The sequence below is a fragment of the Ranitomeya variabilis genome, chromosome 3, assembly GCF_051348905.1.
Source record: "Ranitomeya variabilis isolate aRanVar5 chromosome 3, aRanVar5.hap1, whole genome shotgun sequence".
Taxonomy (NCBI): Eukaryota; Metazoa; Chordata; class Amphibia; order Anura; family Dendrobatidae; genus Ranitomeya; species Ranitomeya variabilis.
The window spans coordinates 463,961,743-463,976,059 of NC_135234.1; the positions used below are offsets into that span (position 1 = coordinate 463,961,743).

At 49.4% G+C, this 14,317-nt stretch overlaps 1 protein-coding gene across 2 annotated transcripts in view; it reads left to right on the forward strand.

Annotated features, from left to right (window-relative positions):
* The first annotated feature begins 1,904 nt into the window (after positions 1-1,904).
* The window catches only part of RPL31 (ribosomal protein L31), a 125,275-nt gene continuing 112,862 nt past the window's right edge, over positions 1,905-14,317 (forward strand). The window contains exons 1-5 of one of the 2 annotated variants that reach the window (XM_077296634.1): positions 1,905-2,032; positions 2,292-2,400; positions 4,270-4,395; positions 6,407-6,519; positions 8,399-8,456. In XM_077296634.1, coding sequence (XP_077152749.1) covers positions 2,294-2,400; positions 4,270-4,395; positions 6,407-6,519; positions 8,399-8,430 — 378 coding nt within the window. In that variant the 5' untranslated portion in view covers positions 1,905-2,032; positions 2,292-2,293 and the 3' untranslated portion in view covers positions 8,431-8,456. Of the gene's footprint in view, positions 2,033-2,291; positions 2,401-4,269; positions 4,396-6,406; positions 6,520-8,398; positions 8,476-14,317 lie in introns of those variants that run through there. The other variant, XM_077296633.1, reaches the window with a different exon arrangement.

Here is a 14,317-nt window from a genome sequence, read left to right on the forward strand (position 1 = left end):
CCCACCAAATCGAAGGCCGAGCGGCCCCGCCCACCAAAGCGGAGGCAGAGGGACCCCGCCCACCAAATCGGAGGCCGTGGGGCCCCGCCAACCAAAGCGGAGGCCGAGGGTCCCCGCCCACCAAATCGGAGGCAGAGGGACCCCGCCCACCAAATCGGAGGCCGAGGGGCCCCGCCCACCAAAGCGGAGGCCGAGGGTCCCCGCCCACCAAATCGGAGGTCGAGGGTCCCCGCCCACCAACTTGGAGGCCGAGGGTCCCCGCCCACCAAATCGGAGGCCGAGGGGCTTCGCCAACCAAATCGGAGGCCGAGGAGCCCCGCCCACCAAATCGAAGGCCGAGCGGCCCCGCCCACCAAAGCGGAGGCCGAGGGGCCTGGCCCCGCCCACCAAAGCGGAGGCCGAGGGGCCTCGCCCACCACATCGGAGGCCGAGGGGCCCTGCCCACCACATCGGAGGCCGAGGGTCCCCGCCCACCAAATCGGAGGCCGAGGGTCCCCGCCCACCAAATCGGAGGCCGAGGGTCCCCGCCCACCAAATCGGAGGCCGAGGGTCCCCGCCCACCAAATCGGAGGCCGAGGGTCCCAGCCCACCAAATCGGAGGCCGAGGGGCCCCGCCAACCAAAACGGAGGCCGAGGGGCCCCGCCCACCAAATCGGAGGCCGAGGGTCCCCGCCCACCAAATCGGAGGCCGAGAGTCCCCGCCCACCAAATCGGAGGATAAGGGGCCCCGCCAACCAAATCGGAGGCCGAGGGGCCCCGCCAACCAAATCGGAGGCCGAGGAGCCCCGCCCAACAAATCGAAGGCCGAGCGGCCCCGCCCACCAAAGCGGAGGCCGAGGGGCCCGGCCCCGCCCACCAAAGCGGAGGCCGAGGGGCCCCGACCACCACATCGGAGGCCGAGGGGCCCCGCCCACCAAATCGGAGGCCGAGGGTCCCCGCCCACCAAATCGGAGGCCGAGGGTCTCCGCCCACCAAATTGGAGGCCGAGGGTCCCCGCCCACCAAATCGGAGGCCGAGGGGCCCCGCCTACCAAATCGGAGGCCGAGGGTCCCCGCCCACCAAATCGGAGGCCGAGGGTCCCCGCTCACCAAATCGGAGGCCGAGGGTCCCCGCCCACCAAATTGGAGGCCGGGGGTCCCCGCCCACCAAATCGGAGGCCGAGGGGCCCCGCCCACCACATCGGAGGCCGATGGGCCCCACCCACCAAATCGGAGGCCGAGGGTCCCCGCCCACCAAATCGGAGGCCGAGGGTCCCCACCCACCAAATCGGAGGCCGAGGTTCCCCGCCCACCAAATCGGAGGCCGAGGGTCCACACCAACCAAATCGGAGGCCGAGGGGCCCCGCCCACCAAATCGGAGGCTGAGGGGCCCCGCCCGCCAAATCGGAGGCCGAGGGTCCCCGCCCACCAAATCGGAGGATAAGGGGCCCCGCCTACCAAATCGGAGGCCGAGAGGCCCCACCAACCAAATCGGAGGCCGAGGAGCCCCGCCCACCAAATCGAAGGCCGAGCGGCCCCGCCCACCAAAGCGGAGGCAGAGGGACCCCGCCCACCAAATCGGAGGCCGTGGGGCCCCGCCAACCAAATTGGAGGCCGAGGGTCCCCGCCCACCAAATTATTCTTACATTTGAATAAATAAAGTATATATGGATTCTAGACTCCCGATTCTTTAGAATCGGGCTGCCATCTAGTGTATATATAATAATGTAATGTGATTATTCCGGTGCTCAGTGACCCCCCTCGTGCTGTCAGTGCGGAGCCCAGAGTGGAGTGGTCCCTGTGAGGACCCCGCTCCAGCAGCTCCGGTCACCCGGTGAGAGCCTCCGTTCTAGTCACCGGCCTGCCTGGGGATAGAGGAGCTGCCGGACGGAGCCTCACACGAGCAACTCCAATCTAGACTCCACCGCTCTGCGAGCGCTACGCTCGCAATGCGCATGCCCAGGTTTCTGACCCGGAAGTTTTCCTTCCCTTCCAGGGTTTACACGTCTCCCACAATCCCCCTCTCCTTCCTTTCCGACATTGTCCCTAGACGAGTGAGTATGGGCCCCAGACGGCTCCTCATCTGTATCTGTTGCCATCCTCCGCTCCTCAGCCGCCCGCCGTCCCTCGGCTCCCCGGAGTCGCAGTAGAGATGCGTCCACGTGTGACCGGCGCCGTATTTCTGCCTGGCGGCGGATGCTGAGGGCTGGATGGTTGTGTACTGTGCCCGGTGCAGGCCGAGCTGCTGCCTTACAGATGGCTGTTACCGCCGTGTGCCGCTCCCCCATTAACATGCTGTGTTTGTGTCTACAGAGATGGCTCCTGCAAAGAAAGGAGGCGAGAAGAAGAAGGGGCGCTCCGCCATCAATGAGGTGGTCACTAGGGAATACACCATCAACATTCACAAGCGGATCCATGGCATGTAAGTGCCTGCACACTACGGAGCTGTCAGGTAGCAGAGCCCCCCGGTATTGGGGAGCTGCCAGTAACTGCGTCACCAGGGGACGGGTTATACCTTCACAAAATCTAATAATGTAATGGGCAGGGGCGCACGCTGCAGGGGTAATGGGCAGGGGCGCACGCTGTAGGGCAGGGGTATTGGGCAGGGGCGCACGCTGCAGGGGTAATGGGCAGGGGCGCACGCTGTAGGGCAGGGGTATTGGGCAGGGGCGCACGCTGCAGGGCAGGGGTAATGGGCAGGGGCGCACGCTGCAGGGCAGGGGTAATGGGCAGGGGCGTACGCGGCAGGGCAGGGGTAATGGGCAGGGGCACACGCTGCAGGGCAGGGGTAATGGGCAGGGGCGCACGCTGCAGGGCAGGGGTAATGGGCAGGGGCGTACGCGGCACGGGCGTACGCGGCAGGGGTAATGGGCAGGGGCGTACGCGGCAGGGCAGGGGTAATGGGCAGGGGCACACGCTGCAGGGCAGGGGTAATGGGCAGGGGCGCACGCTGCAGGGCAGGGGTAATGGGCAGGGGCGTACGCGGCAGGGCAGGGGTAATGGGCAGGGGCGTACGCGGCAGGGCAGGGGTAATGGGCAGGGGCGTACGCGGCAGGGCAGGGGTAATGGGCAGGGGCACACGCTGCAGGGCAGGGGTAATGGGCAGGGGCGCACGCTGCAGGGCAGGGGTAATGGGCAGGGGCGTACGCGGCAGGGCAGGGGTAATGGGCAGGGGTAATGGGCAGGGGCGCACGCTGCAGGGCAGGGGTAATGGGCAGGGGCGCACGCTGCAGGGCAAGGGTAATGGGCAGGGGCGCACGCTGTATCTGCAGGGGTAATGGGCAGGGGTGCAGGCTGGAGTAATGGTGGGCAGGGGCACACGCTGTATCTGCATGCAGGGGTAATGGGCAGGGGCGCACGCTGCAGGGCAGGGGTGCACGCTGTATCTGCAGGGGTAATGGGCAGGGGCGCACGCTGTATCTGCAGGGGTAATGGGCAGGGGTGCAGGCTGTAGGGCTGGAGTAATGGTGGGCAGGGGCGCACGCTGTAGCTGCATGCAGGGGTATTGGTGGGCAGGGGCGCACGCTGTAGCTATTTCTAGTTTTCTTACTGCTGTGTGATTTGAATAGTGCAGACTCCAGTGCCCCCTGACTTATGAGGTCTGTGTTGGGGGCCGCAGACTTGTCATGTGACCGGTTCAGCACTGCCGTCATCGTTGCCATTATAAGGCAACCTCTCAGTGTTGTGCCGTAAGTTGGAGCTGTGTGAATTGTTACTCAGCGGTTTTCTGTTGTGGATTTCTGCCATTTGCGACATCAGGGAGTGCAGCCATGTTGGTTAATGGGCACCATGTACACTTTGCCTTTTGGACAAGTTTGGGGTGTGTGCAGCTGCCGCCATACACCCCGCATTATAAATAGGCCTCCCGCACCCAGCGTATGCCTACAGCGTCCTTTGTACAAACCTTTGTTTTTTCACCGTTTCGGAGAGCGCAGTTGGTTTTCCTGCGCCGAGGGGTGCGGTAGTGAAAATGTATAGAGCAGAAATCTTATGGCTGCACTGCCTGTTGCTGTGTTTTTTTTTTCCTGCAAAAATTGCACCACCCTTTTTTTTTCCCCAAGTAAATACCAACTTCGGAGTATATGTACAACTTTGTACGTCAGTATATCAGGGTGGTTTTATTTGGTGTAACACCTGTACGTGTACCCGCAGCTGGCAGAGGTGGACCGCACTGTTAGTTTATTGCAGTTTTTCCACACTTCTAGGACATAACATTTCATCTTCCATTTCATTTTTTTTGTGTGGAGTTTTATGTCCTTCAAGACTTAATAAGTTTGTTCTTCTTTTTCAGTGGTTTCAAAAAGCGTGCTCCCCGGGCTCTCAAGGAGATCCGTAAATTTGCAATGAAAGAGATGCGCACTCCTGACGTACGTATCGACACAAGGCTGAACAAAGCTGTGTGGGCTAAAGGCATCAGGTGAGGCTTCGTATGTACAGTGTCGGCAACAAAACATCTTTACAAGTTCAACGAAACTTGATTGCTTGTGATGGGCAACTAAGCCAGTATTGCTATTAGACAGTTTTTGATTATCTCCCCCATTGTGTGCGCTTGTATATGTTTTCTGACATGGCACATGGCATTTTCTTTTTGCTCAAAAAGAGTTAATACAATCTCGAATCTCCTTTTTTTCTTGCTGCTCTAGATACTTTTCTATGATTGTTGGTAGGACTTGGCAGGAAGGGGCATGTTCACCTCCGTCCTGGCAGATTATAATTCGCAACAGATTTACGTGAATTATAGTGGAAATAATTATCTGCTCATAGTGTATATTTCCGTTTATGGCCCATAGACACCCCATCATGCCCCGAATGTGTTGACAGTTCAGACCAGTGGCATGGTCTTGCTGGGGTCTGCACTCTACCTCAGTGCTTTATAAGGCAGCTGTGCCTCTGCAGCATTAAATGGAGCACAAGGGCACTGGAGGGTCCAGAGGGGAATATCAGAATTGCCTTTGAGCAAACGCTCCCTGCCACGGTTGCTGCTAACTTAGACAACAAGCAGTAACTAGGCTATGTGCACACGCTGCAGACTGGTGTGCGGATTTTTCCGCACCAATTTTGATAAATCCGCAGGGCAAAAACACTTCGTTTTTCCTGCGGATTTTCCGCGTTTTTTTGTGCGGATTCTACTGCGGTTTTCTATTATGGAGCAGGTGTAAAACCGCTGCGGAATCCGCACAAAGAATTGACATGCTGCAGAAAATAAACCGCTGCGTTTCCGTGCCTTTTTTTTCCACAGCATGTGCACAGCGGTTTTTATTTTCCATAGGTTTACATGGTCCTGTACATCGCATGGAAAACTTCTGCGGATCTGCAGTAAAAACCGCAACTTGTGCACATGGCCTAAGATCTTTGTTTTTGATAACCGCAGATATTTAAGAAGAGACAAGTTGAAAAGCTGTTTGTTTACCTATTTAAGAAGATAAGACAAACCCATTTAAAGACAGGCGTGTCAAATGACAGTCTTTGTAACTTTCTCCCATCATTTTCCCATCCATCTGATGTTATTTTTGGACTGTCTCATAACTGCTGTATTTCTCATCTAATCTGCAGTCATTGCCATGTTCCAGTTTCAAATCTCATTTTGTAATTCCCTTTTTGTCTCATTTAAAAAACACTGCATAAAGCAGGTTAACATCTCAAATGGAAATTCGCTCACCTGCTGTGGGAAAGAAGAGAGGTCATTGTGGCCAAAAGCTAGAGACCTGGGACATGCTGGGTGGGCGGTTTAGAAGATTTCTAGAACACTGCTTGGTGCCTCCTATCCCAGTTTATATTTATGGTCAGACATTTGGAGGATGTATCCTCTTTCCATGACTTTTCTGGCCTCTGTAAGATACAAAATTTGGCACAAGGGGCATTTGTGCCAAAAATGTTAGACCTTGTGCGCCACATCTGTCAATTTCTAAAGTGTGTGAGACTTCACAAAGGTCCCAGAAAGATACCACACATAGAAGCTAAAATATTTTATTGGCTTTTAGCTGTTGTGGATTTTATTTTGTCACTTGGCACCCCAAAGATGTGCTAAATTTATCAGTGCACAAGTGTCTTTTACTTACTCTTCAAGACTTGCATATAAAACCCTGTTCTTGATGAATTCCCCCTTTCCTAGAGCGTGGATACTAGAAGTAAACACGTTCTCACACGTACATCAACTGTGTTCATTGTCTCCTATACAGTATGACTGAGTGTATATTTCACTTCTAAAGCCTCAGTACATGGAGCAGCCTCTCTGGTCTACTTCCCGCGCTGCCTGTACTGTATGTGTACCCGTGACCATACCTGGGGCTCTTGCTGACACCTGTGATGTACAGGATGCTGAAGAAGCTCCTGTTTTCACCATAGGGACTAGTTATATTATCTCTGCTATTGGAAGCAGTTGCTGTATATATGTGTATTATTTGTATTGCTTATTTTTCTTTTTCTAGGAATGTACCTTATCGTATACGTGTACGCTTATCCAGGAAGCGCAATGAGGATGAAGATTCTCCCAACAAACTGTACACATTGGTCACATACGTGCCAGTTACAACTTACAAAGGTACTAAGCTATGTGACGTTTGTCAGTGCTCTATAACGGTCTCCCAAACTCCAGGCCTCACGGCCCCAACAGATCATTGTTTTCAGGATTTCCAGTGAGACAGCCTGTGGAGATTTCTGTTAATCCCACTTGTACAATACTACGGAAGTTTTCGAAACGCAGCAAGATATTTTTAATTTAAACTATGAAAAGGGGTTGTCCATTGCTAGATAATTGCAGTCTCTTTCAGAAACAGTGCTACGCGCCCATGGGTTGTGTTTCATCTTCTATACTAGCCCCATTGGAGGGAATGGAGCCAAGCTGTAACACTACCCATAACCCATGATACAGCATGGTGCTGTTTTCCAAGCATAATCACTTGTCTCTCTTCATTTTCTGAGAAGGAAAGAAGTAGCTACTACTTTCATGAATCCCGCCATGTAGCGATTTATAAAGTATAAATGCTAGCAGGTAGCTTAACTACATAGACTTTGAGGAGATTTCATCATAAATGTGAGATTTTCCAATGCAGCGCTGTAGATTTCACACTCTGCATTGCAGGTTTCCCACTACTGAAACAACCTCTTCTAAACCTCTATGTTAACCCCTATGATACTTGTACTCCTCCAGTGTTGATGTGGTTTCAACAGTGTCGCCTCTGGCTCTCCTGGGGTTCCCATGACTGACTCTCAGCACTGGTTTCACTCTCCCCTCCTTTGTACAAATCAAGATATTTGGGGGAGGCGAGAGCTGTTGCTGCTTTGTCACTTCTCCGGATATCCATTACGTCCGTGAGAGTGAGCAAAGTAAAGCCAGCACTGATTGCATGGCATAACAATGTCACGGGAGTCCTGGGAAAGCCCTTGCCGACACCACTGGAACAATGGCACCAGAGGTGAGTATGTGTTTGTATTGGGAAACCTAGGGATTCAGAATAGGCTGTCCGGAGTATTGGACAACCCCTTAAACCTGCAGCAGATTTTCTGGGCAGAGATTTTTTTTCCCCCAATGTGTAGATGAAAATTGCTGGAGTTTCATCTAGTTTTCTGGTACTGTATTATGCTAAAATGCAGAGAATCCATCATGTCTGCAATATGTGAACATGCCTTAGTGTGGTGTACAAAGACTAGCTAGATGACCCTCACTCACCTCCATGGGTGATACAAGAATCATGAGTTATGCTTACAGGATTCCCAGGCTTGGGGTTCAAGTCTACAGTCAATTTGTGACTGCAGACTTGTGAATCCTCACTGTGCACACTGTCAGAATACTCCAGTGTCGGGACTGGTCGAGCATGGCCAACTAGATATGCTCTCACATGCTCAATACAAGTGAATTTAGCAAGGCCAAATGTATGCAAATAGCGTACTTGCGGCTCACATGGTAACTGCAAATGTGAACCCTAAGGCTGGTTTCACATTTGCGGACGAGGGCTGCGTAGTTCCTCCGTTAAGACCCGCCCACTGCCATGCCTTTTCCTTCCGCTACGTCTGCATGCGACGCTATCTTTAACATTGGGTACGCATGCCATGCAGATGCCTCCGCGTGCGTCGATTTGACGCGTCGAACGCAACATGTTGCATTTTGTTGCGGTCGGCGCAGCGTCAAAATGACGCATGCGGAGGCATCCGCATGGCCTGCGTACCCAATGTTAAAGATAAGGGACACATGCAGACGTAGGCGGTGCTGAAGGAAGAGGCGGGGCTTCACGGAGGAACTACCAGCCCTCCCCAAAGCCTTCGTCCGCAAATGTGAAACCAGCTTAAGCCTGGACAACAACCCCTTTTAATAGTGTTCATTCCATGCTCAGATTCGTAGCCATTTTTGGGCTATATAGTTATTTTGGACTTCTTTAGTTTGTTTGTCACTAGTGTTAATCTATTATTTGTATGTTTTTCAGGTCTTCAGACAGTTAATGTGGATGAAAACTAAATTGTCATCATTGTTGAAATAAAAAAAACAAAAACTAAAACCATGCACCAGTCTGTAATTGTTGTCGTTTATGTATCTTGGCAAGGTGATCCAAAAGATTAAGACCCCGCTTTATCATTTAATTTGCGCCTGTTTTGCTTTGAAACTTTTTTTGCACCCAATTTATTATTCTATTTTGTGCCTTTTTTTAAGTCCATTTTATATGTGCTTGCCTGTTTGTTTTTTTCCTGCTTTGTGTGGGCAGTCTTAGCAATTCCAGATACTTTAGCTTGATTCATCTATTGTGACTTTGTAAAAAGTGGCAAAATTTGACACAGCTTCACTCCAGTCCTACTCTGGAGTATTTTTGAGTACGCTAAACTTGTAGCAAAATTTTTGCAACTTTTGGTGCCAAAAGTCACAAAGTTCACTACAGGAAGAAATGCCATTTTTTTTGCTTTGCGTTAAATTCACTAATCACATGCACCATTCTGATGAACTTGGCTCCAGAAATGGTAACTAAAACCAGAAGACAAAGGGAAGTGACTTTAAAAAAAAACTCCTGCAAATGAGGTATCGGGGGGGGGGGGGGGGGGGGGGCGCCTAAGATTCTTCAGCCATTCCATCCCTGTGGGAGGTAGCTACTACTTTCTCTTGTGTGTTAACGCCCGCCAATACGCCTTTTAACGGCGGCAGTTAAAGGTACTTATTCCTCAGCGCCTCTTTTTAACAGCGCTGAGAAATAAGGTTATAGCGCCCTCCAGCATCGGAACATCTCCGGGGTCTCTGCTACTGGGGGTAGCTGATGGGGGTACCCTGAGCCTTCCCCTGGACCCTCCGGCTCTGTTCCCCTGCTCCCGGCGTCTTCTTCCTGGAAGAAAATGGCGAGCCCCTGCCGAGATCTGCCGTCCGGCAACAATAGGACATTTTTCCTATTGGTTTATTTTGATCACTGTGATAGACCTTATCATAGTGATCAAAATAACACAAAAATAGTAAATCAACCCCCTTTCTCACCCCCTTAGTTAGGTAAAAAAAAAGTATTCTTGTCCATTTGGGTTGGGGCTATAGTTAGGAGTGGGTTAGGGTTGGAGTTAAATTGGTGGATTTCACTGTTTAGGTACCTTGAATGTGCCTTAGCGCCCGCCATTGATTCTAGCTAATTTTGCATTAATAAACAGTGCTCCCTCCCTTCTGAGCCTAAACAGTGGCTTTCCCCCACATATGGGGTATCGGCGTACTCGTGTTCACCACGCGTCTAAATACATTTCTTGAGGGGTCTAGGTTCCAAAATGGGGTCACTTTTGGGGGGTTTCCACTGTTTAGGCACATCAGGGGCTCTCAAAATGGGACATGGCATCTGCTAATTATTCCAGGAAATTTTACATTCAAAAAGTCAAATGACGCTTCTGAGCCCTGCTATGCGCCCAAACAGTAGCTTTCTGCCTCATTGGGTATCAGTGTACTCAGAAGAAATTGCACAACAAGTTGTATGGTGCAGTTTTTCCTGTAACCCTTTTGAAAAGGCAATATTTTGAGCTAAAATCATATTTGTGGGGAAAATTTTTCTTTTCTTTTCACTGCTCAACGTTATAAACTTCTGTGAAGCACCTGGGGGTTCAAGGTGCTCAGCACACATCTAGATTAGTTCCTTGAGGGGTCTAGTTTCCAAAATGGTGTCACTTGTGGGGACTTTTCACTGTTTAGGCACATCAGGGGCTCTCCAAACGCGACATGGTGTCCGCTAATTATTCCAGCAAATTTTGCATTCAAAAAGTTAAATAGAGCTCCTTCTGAGCTCTGCCGTGCGCCTAAACAGTGGTTTTCTCCCTCAGATGGGGTATTGGCATGCTTAGGAGATATTATACAACAATTATTTTTTTTGGGGGGTGGGGGTCAATTTTTTCCTGTTACCTTTGTTTAAATAAAAAAAATTTTGATCCAAAGTAAATTTTTTTCAGAGAAAAAGTTAAATGTAATTTTTTTCCCCCCACATTCCAAAAATTCCTGTGAAGCATCTGAAGGGTTAATAAACAACTTGAATGTGTTTTTGAGCACCTTGAGGGGTGCATTTTTTAGAATGGTGTCACTTATGGGGTATTTTCTATCATATAGACCCCTGAAAGTGACTTCAAATGTGATGTGGTCCCTAAAAAAAAAAAAATGGTTTTGTTAATCTTGTTGGAAAACTGAAAAATCGCTGGTCAACTTAGGGTTATGTGCACACGATGCAGATTTAGTGCAGAATTGGTGCAGAACTGCAGCAGATTTTTCTGCTGCAGAACTGCACTGTGATTTACAGTACAATGTAAATCAATGGGAAAAAAAAAAGCTGTGCACATGGTGCAGAAAAATCTGCGCAGAAACGCTGCAGATTTCAAAGAAGTGCACGTCGCTTCTTTTGTGCAGTTCTGCAGCGTTTCTGCTGCAGATTTTTCTGCACAGCTTTTTTTCACATTGCTTTACATTGTACTGCGCAGAAACTGCATCGAATCTGCGCAGAAACTGCATCGAATCTGCGCAGAAACTGCATCGAATCTGCGCAGAAACTGCATCGAATCTGCGCAGAAACTGCATCGAATCTGCGCAGAAACTGCATCGAATCTGCGCAGAAACTGCATCGAATCTGCGCAGAAACTGCATCGAATCTGCGCAGAAACTGCATCGAATCTGCGCAGAAACTGCATCGAATCTGCGCAGAAACTGCATCGAATCTGCGCAGAAACTGCATCGAATCTGCGCAGAAACTGCATCGAATCTGCGCAGAAACTGCATCGAATCTGCGCAGAAACTGCATCGAATCTGCGCATGCAGATTTAGTGCAGAAAATTCTGCACCACATTTCCTACGTGTGCACATAGCCTTAACCCTTATAACCTCCCAACAAAAAAAAAATTGTGCTGATGTAGTAGACAACATTTCCCACATATTTAACTATTTTATGTGACATATCTTTGATTTTAGGGCAAAGTTTTTAAAATTTTGCCAAATTTCTGTTTTTTTCATAAATAAATGCAAGTCATACCGAATAAATTTTACTACTATCATGAAGTACAATATGTAACAAAAAACAATCACAGGGATCCGTTGAAGAGTTCCAGAGCTCTAACTTCATAAAGGGACAGTGGTCAGAATTGTAAAAATTGGCCTGGTCATGAATGCGCAAACCACCTTCGGGGGTAAAGGGGTTAAGCACGTAAAAAGGTCTGGAGATTATGCCAGGTGTGGTATTTGGAAGCTGTTGCTGTGAACTCATAATGTGGCCAAGGGAGCTCTCAATGGAAGGGAAAACAGACCATTATTAGCCTGAAAAAAAGAATACTATCAGAGATAGCAGAAATGTTAGTAGCGACCAAAGCAACAGTTTGGTACAAAAAAAAAAAAAGGGCACTAGTGAGATTGGGAATTCAAAAAGGTCTGGATGTCCACGGAAGACGAGTGGTGGATGACTGCATAATGAGGGAAAACCCTTTCACAACAACCACCTAAGTAAGAACATGACGTTGCTGTCTTCATACCTGTCTACTTTGAGAGCAAGTACCAAGGTTTCACCAAAAGGTGCAAACCGTTAATCAGCAAATTAGACTTTGCCATAAAACATCTAAAGAAGCCAGCTAAGTTCTGGTTCTGACAAAGAATTCTTCGGACAGAAACTAAGGTCAACCTGTACCAGAATGATGGGAAGAAGAAAGTATGGAGAAGGCTTGGAAAGGCATTGTGATGGCATGAGCATACATGGTTTCAAATGCCCCTGGATCACTAGTGTTTAGTGATGATGTACAGGGTTATACTTTGCTCAGATTCAACCAAGTGCAGCAAGGTTGATTGGACAGCGCTTCCCAGCACAGATGAACCATGATCCAATACATACTTTTAAAAAAAATGGGTTGCTTTCGAAGTCAATGAAGTGGAATATTCTGCAACGGTCGAATCAAGCACCAGACCTCACCCCCATCGAGCATGCATTTCGCATGCTTAAAGTGAACCTGTCGCGCCATTTTTAGCAAATAAACTCCCCAGTGTGTTGTTAGTGATGCAATTAAAACGGCACCGTAATCGTCTCCAAAAATCACTGTATAGTTCTATAGTACCGTCTCTTTCAGTCATAGGGGTGGCGCTTTATTTTCTTCCAGTCACAAGAACATGGTGTTGTGCTCACAATGCCACGTCAAAAGGTGAGTGCTTTTCTTTGTGCGCACCTAATTTTTGAGTCCCTAAAGTGGTACATCGGGGAGCAGTTTTATTCTTTCACTACACCCACAAGTTCTTTTAGTGGTATATTATCCAAAATAGGACTACCGTGCTTGTGGCGGTTTCTGCTGTATTGGCACCTCAGGGAGTCTTAAATACCATGAAAAAATACTATGAAAAAAGGGTATTGCTGGAGATGCTGGCTAAAAATTCCACTTTATTTGAAAATTTTAAAATCCATTCCAATAACACCATTGCGGAGGAAAAAAAACAAAGCAACGCATTATCAAAACTAACAAAGAACGCCGGATAGCATTCATTGCTTGTCTTTTTTCTTCACCATGGTGTTACTGGAATGAACGTTAACATTTAAAAAAAAAAAAAAAAAAAAAAATTGATTCAAGGAGCTTGAACGATACCCTTTTTTCACTACATTATTTCACGACTGGTCAGAACATACCAAACTTTAATCTTCAAATGGTGAGCTGGCAAAGTTTTTATTTTTTCTAACAGTCCTAAATACCACATGGCGCCCACAATCTATTCTAAAGTAATGCTTCCTTCCCTTCCAAGCCCTGCAGCCAATTACTGACTCCAGTGGTTTGTGCTGTGTACATGGGAAAAGCCATAGTGATTAGTTGCTGCAATGTTGGCGTGTCATCACTGCTGCAGCCAAACAACGGACACCGCTGCAACAGCGGAGACAGAGCTGGACCAGGCCGGGTAAGTGATGCTCAGTTTGATTATTTTTACAATGAAATGTGAAGAGGAGATAAAATGTTCTAAAAGTGAACAACCCCTTTAATAAAAGTTGCCTTTTTAAAAATAAATGTAACCCTCACTTTTTGCTAGTGCGGTGGCATAGGGGGCTGCAGGTGCCTGCATCATGCTGGGTCCGGAACTGCTGAGGCTGCATCCCATGTTGCCCGGGGGAAAGAATAGGGGACACGACAGGCTCCATGACCCAGGAAGAGGGGGCGTGACTAAGCCAGGCAGTGAGGAGAAAGCACGCAAAGAAACAGTTTCTCGCCGGCAGCGCGAGCAGAAGCAGGCGTGTGGCTCAGTGACTGTGAGTACCGCGCACGTACAGAAGAGAGAAGGCTGAGTACCGGACAGATGTTTGCGGCCTAACTTGCCACTTGCTTCCCACCCATTTACATTTGATTTTGAGAGTGCCGCGGCCTTGTTTGTTTTGGACGGACGTGCTTATGGACTAGGGGCTCAGCGGAAGGTACCGGAGACCGACCGCTGCCACCAGAAAATGGACCGTTCTTTGCAGGACCCCACTGGAACAGCACTGCGCTGGCCGTTGTTGGCGCTGCCGCCCTCCAAGCTTGCCTTTGACACAATAAGTGACTTAAGGAATTATCTTGTTTATTGCTTATTAACTCTACCTATTGCCTACCCTTAAACTGTTTATCTCCCTGCGTGGAGTATTCACTGTTAAATTGTTAATCCTTGCTCTGCCTTTCTTGCGTCACTGCATCCCGCAACCTGCTTTCATTACAGTCATTGGTCGCACACAGGGGCGTAGCTAGAGCTTTTGCCGCCCGGGGCTGTTCCCGAGTTTGGCGCCCCCCCCCCCATGTGATTTTCACACTCAGTCATGTACCGACGAGCTCCTCTCCCTTAAGCTCCCAATGTTCAGTGAAAAACTGAGAGAAGCAGAAGAGAAGCTCGATGTCACAGGACCATGAGTATGAAAGTCGCATATGAG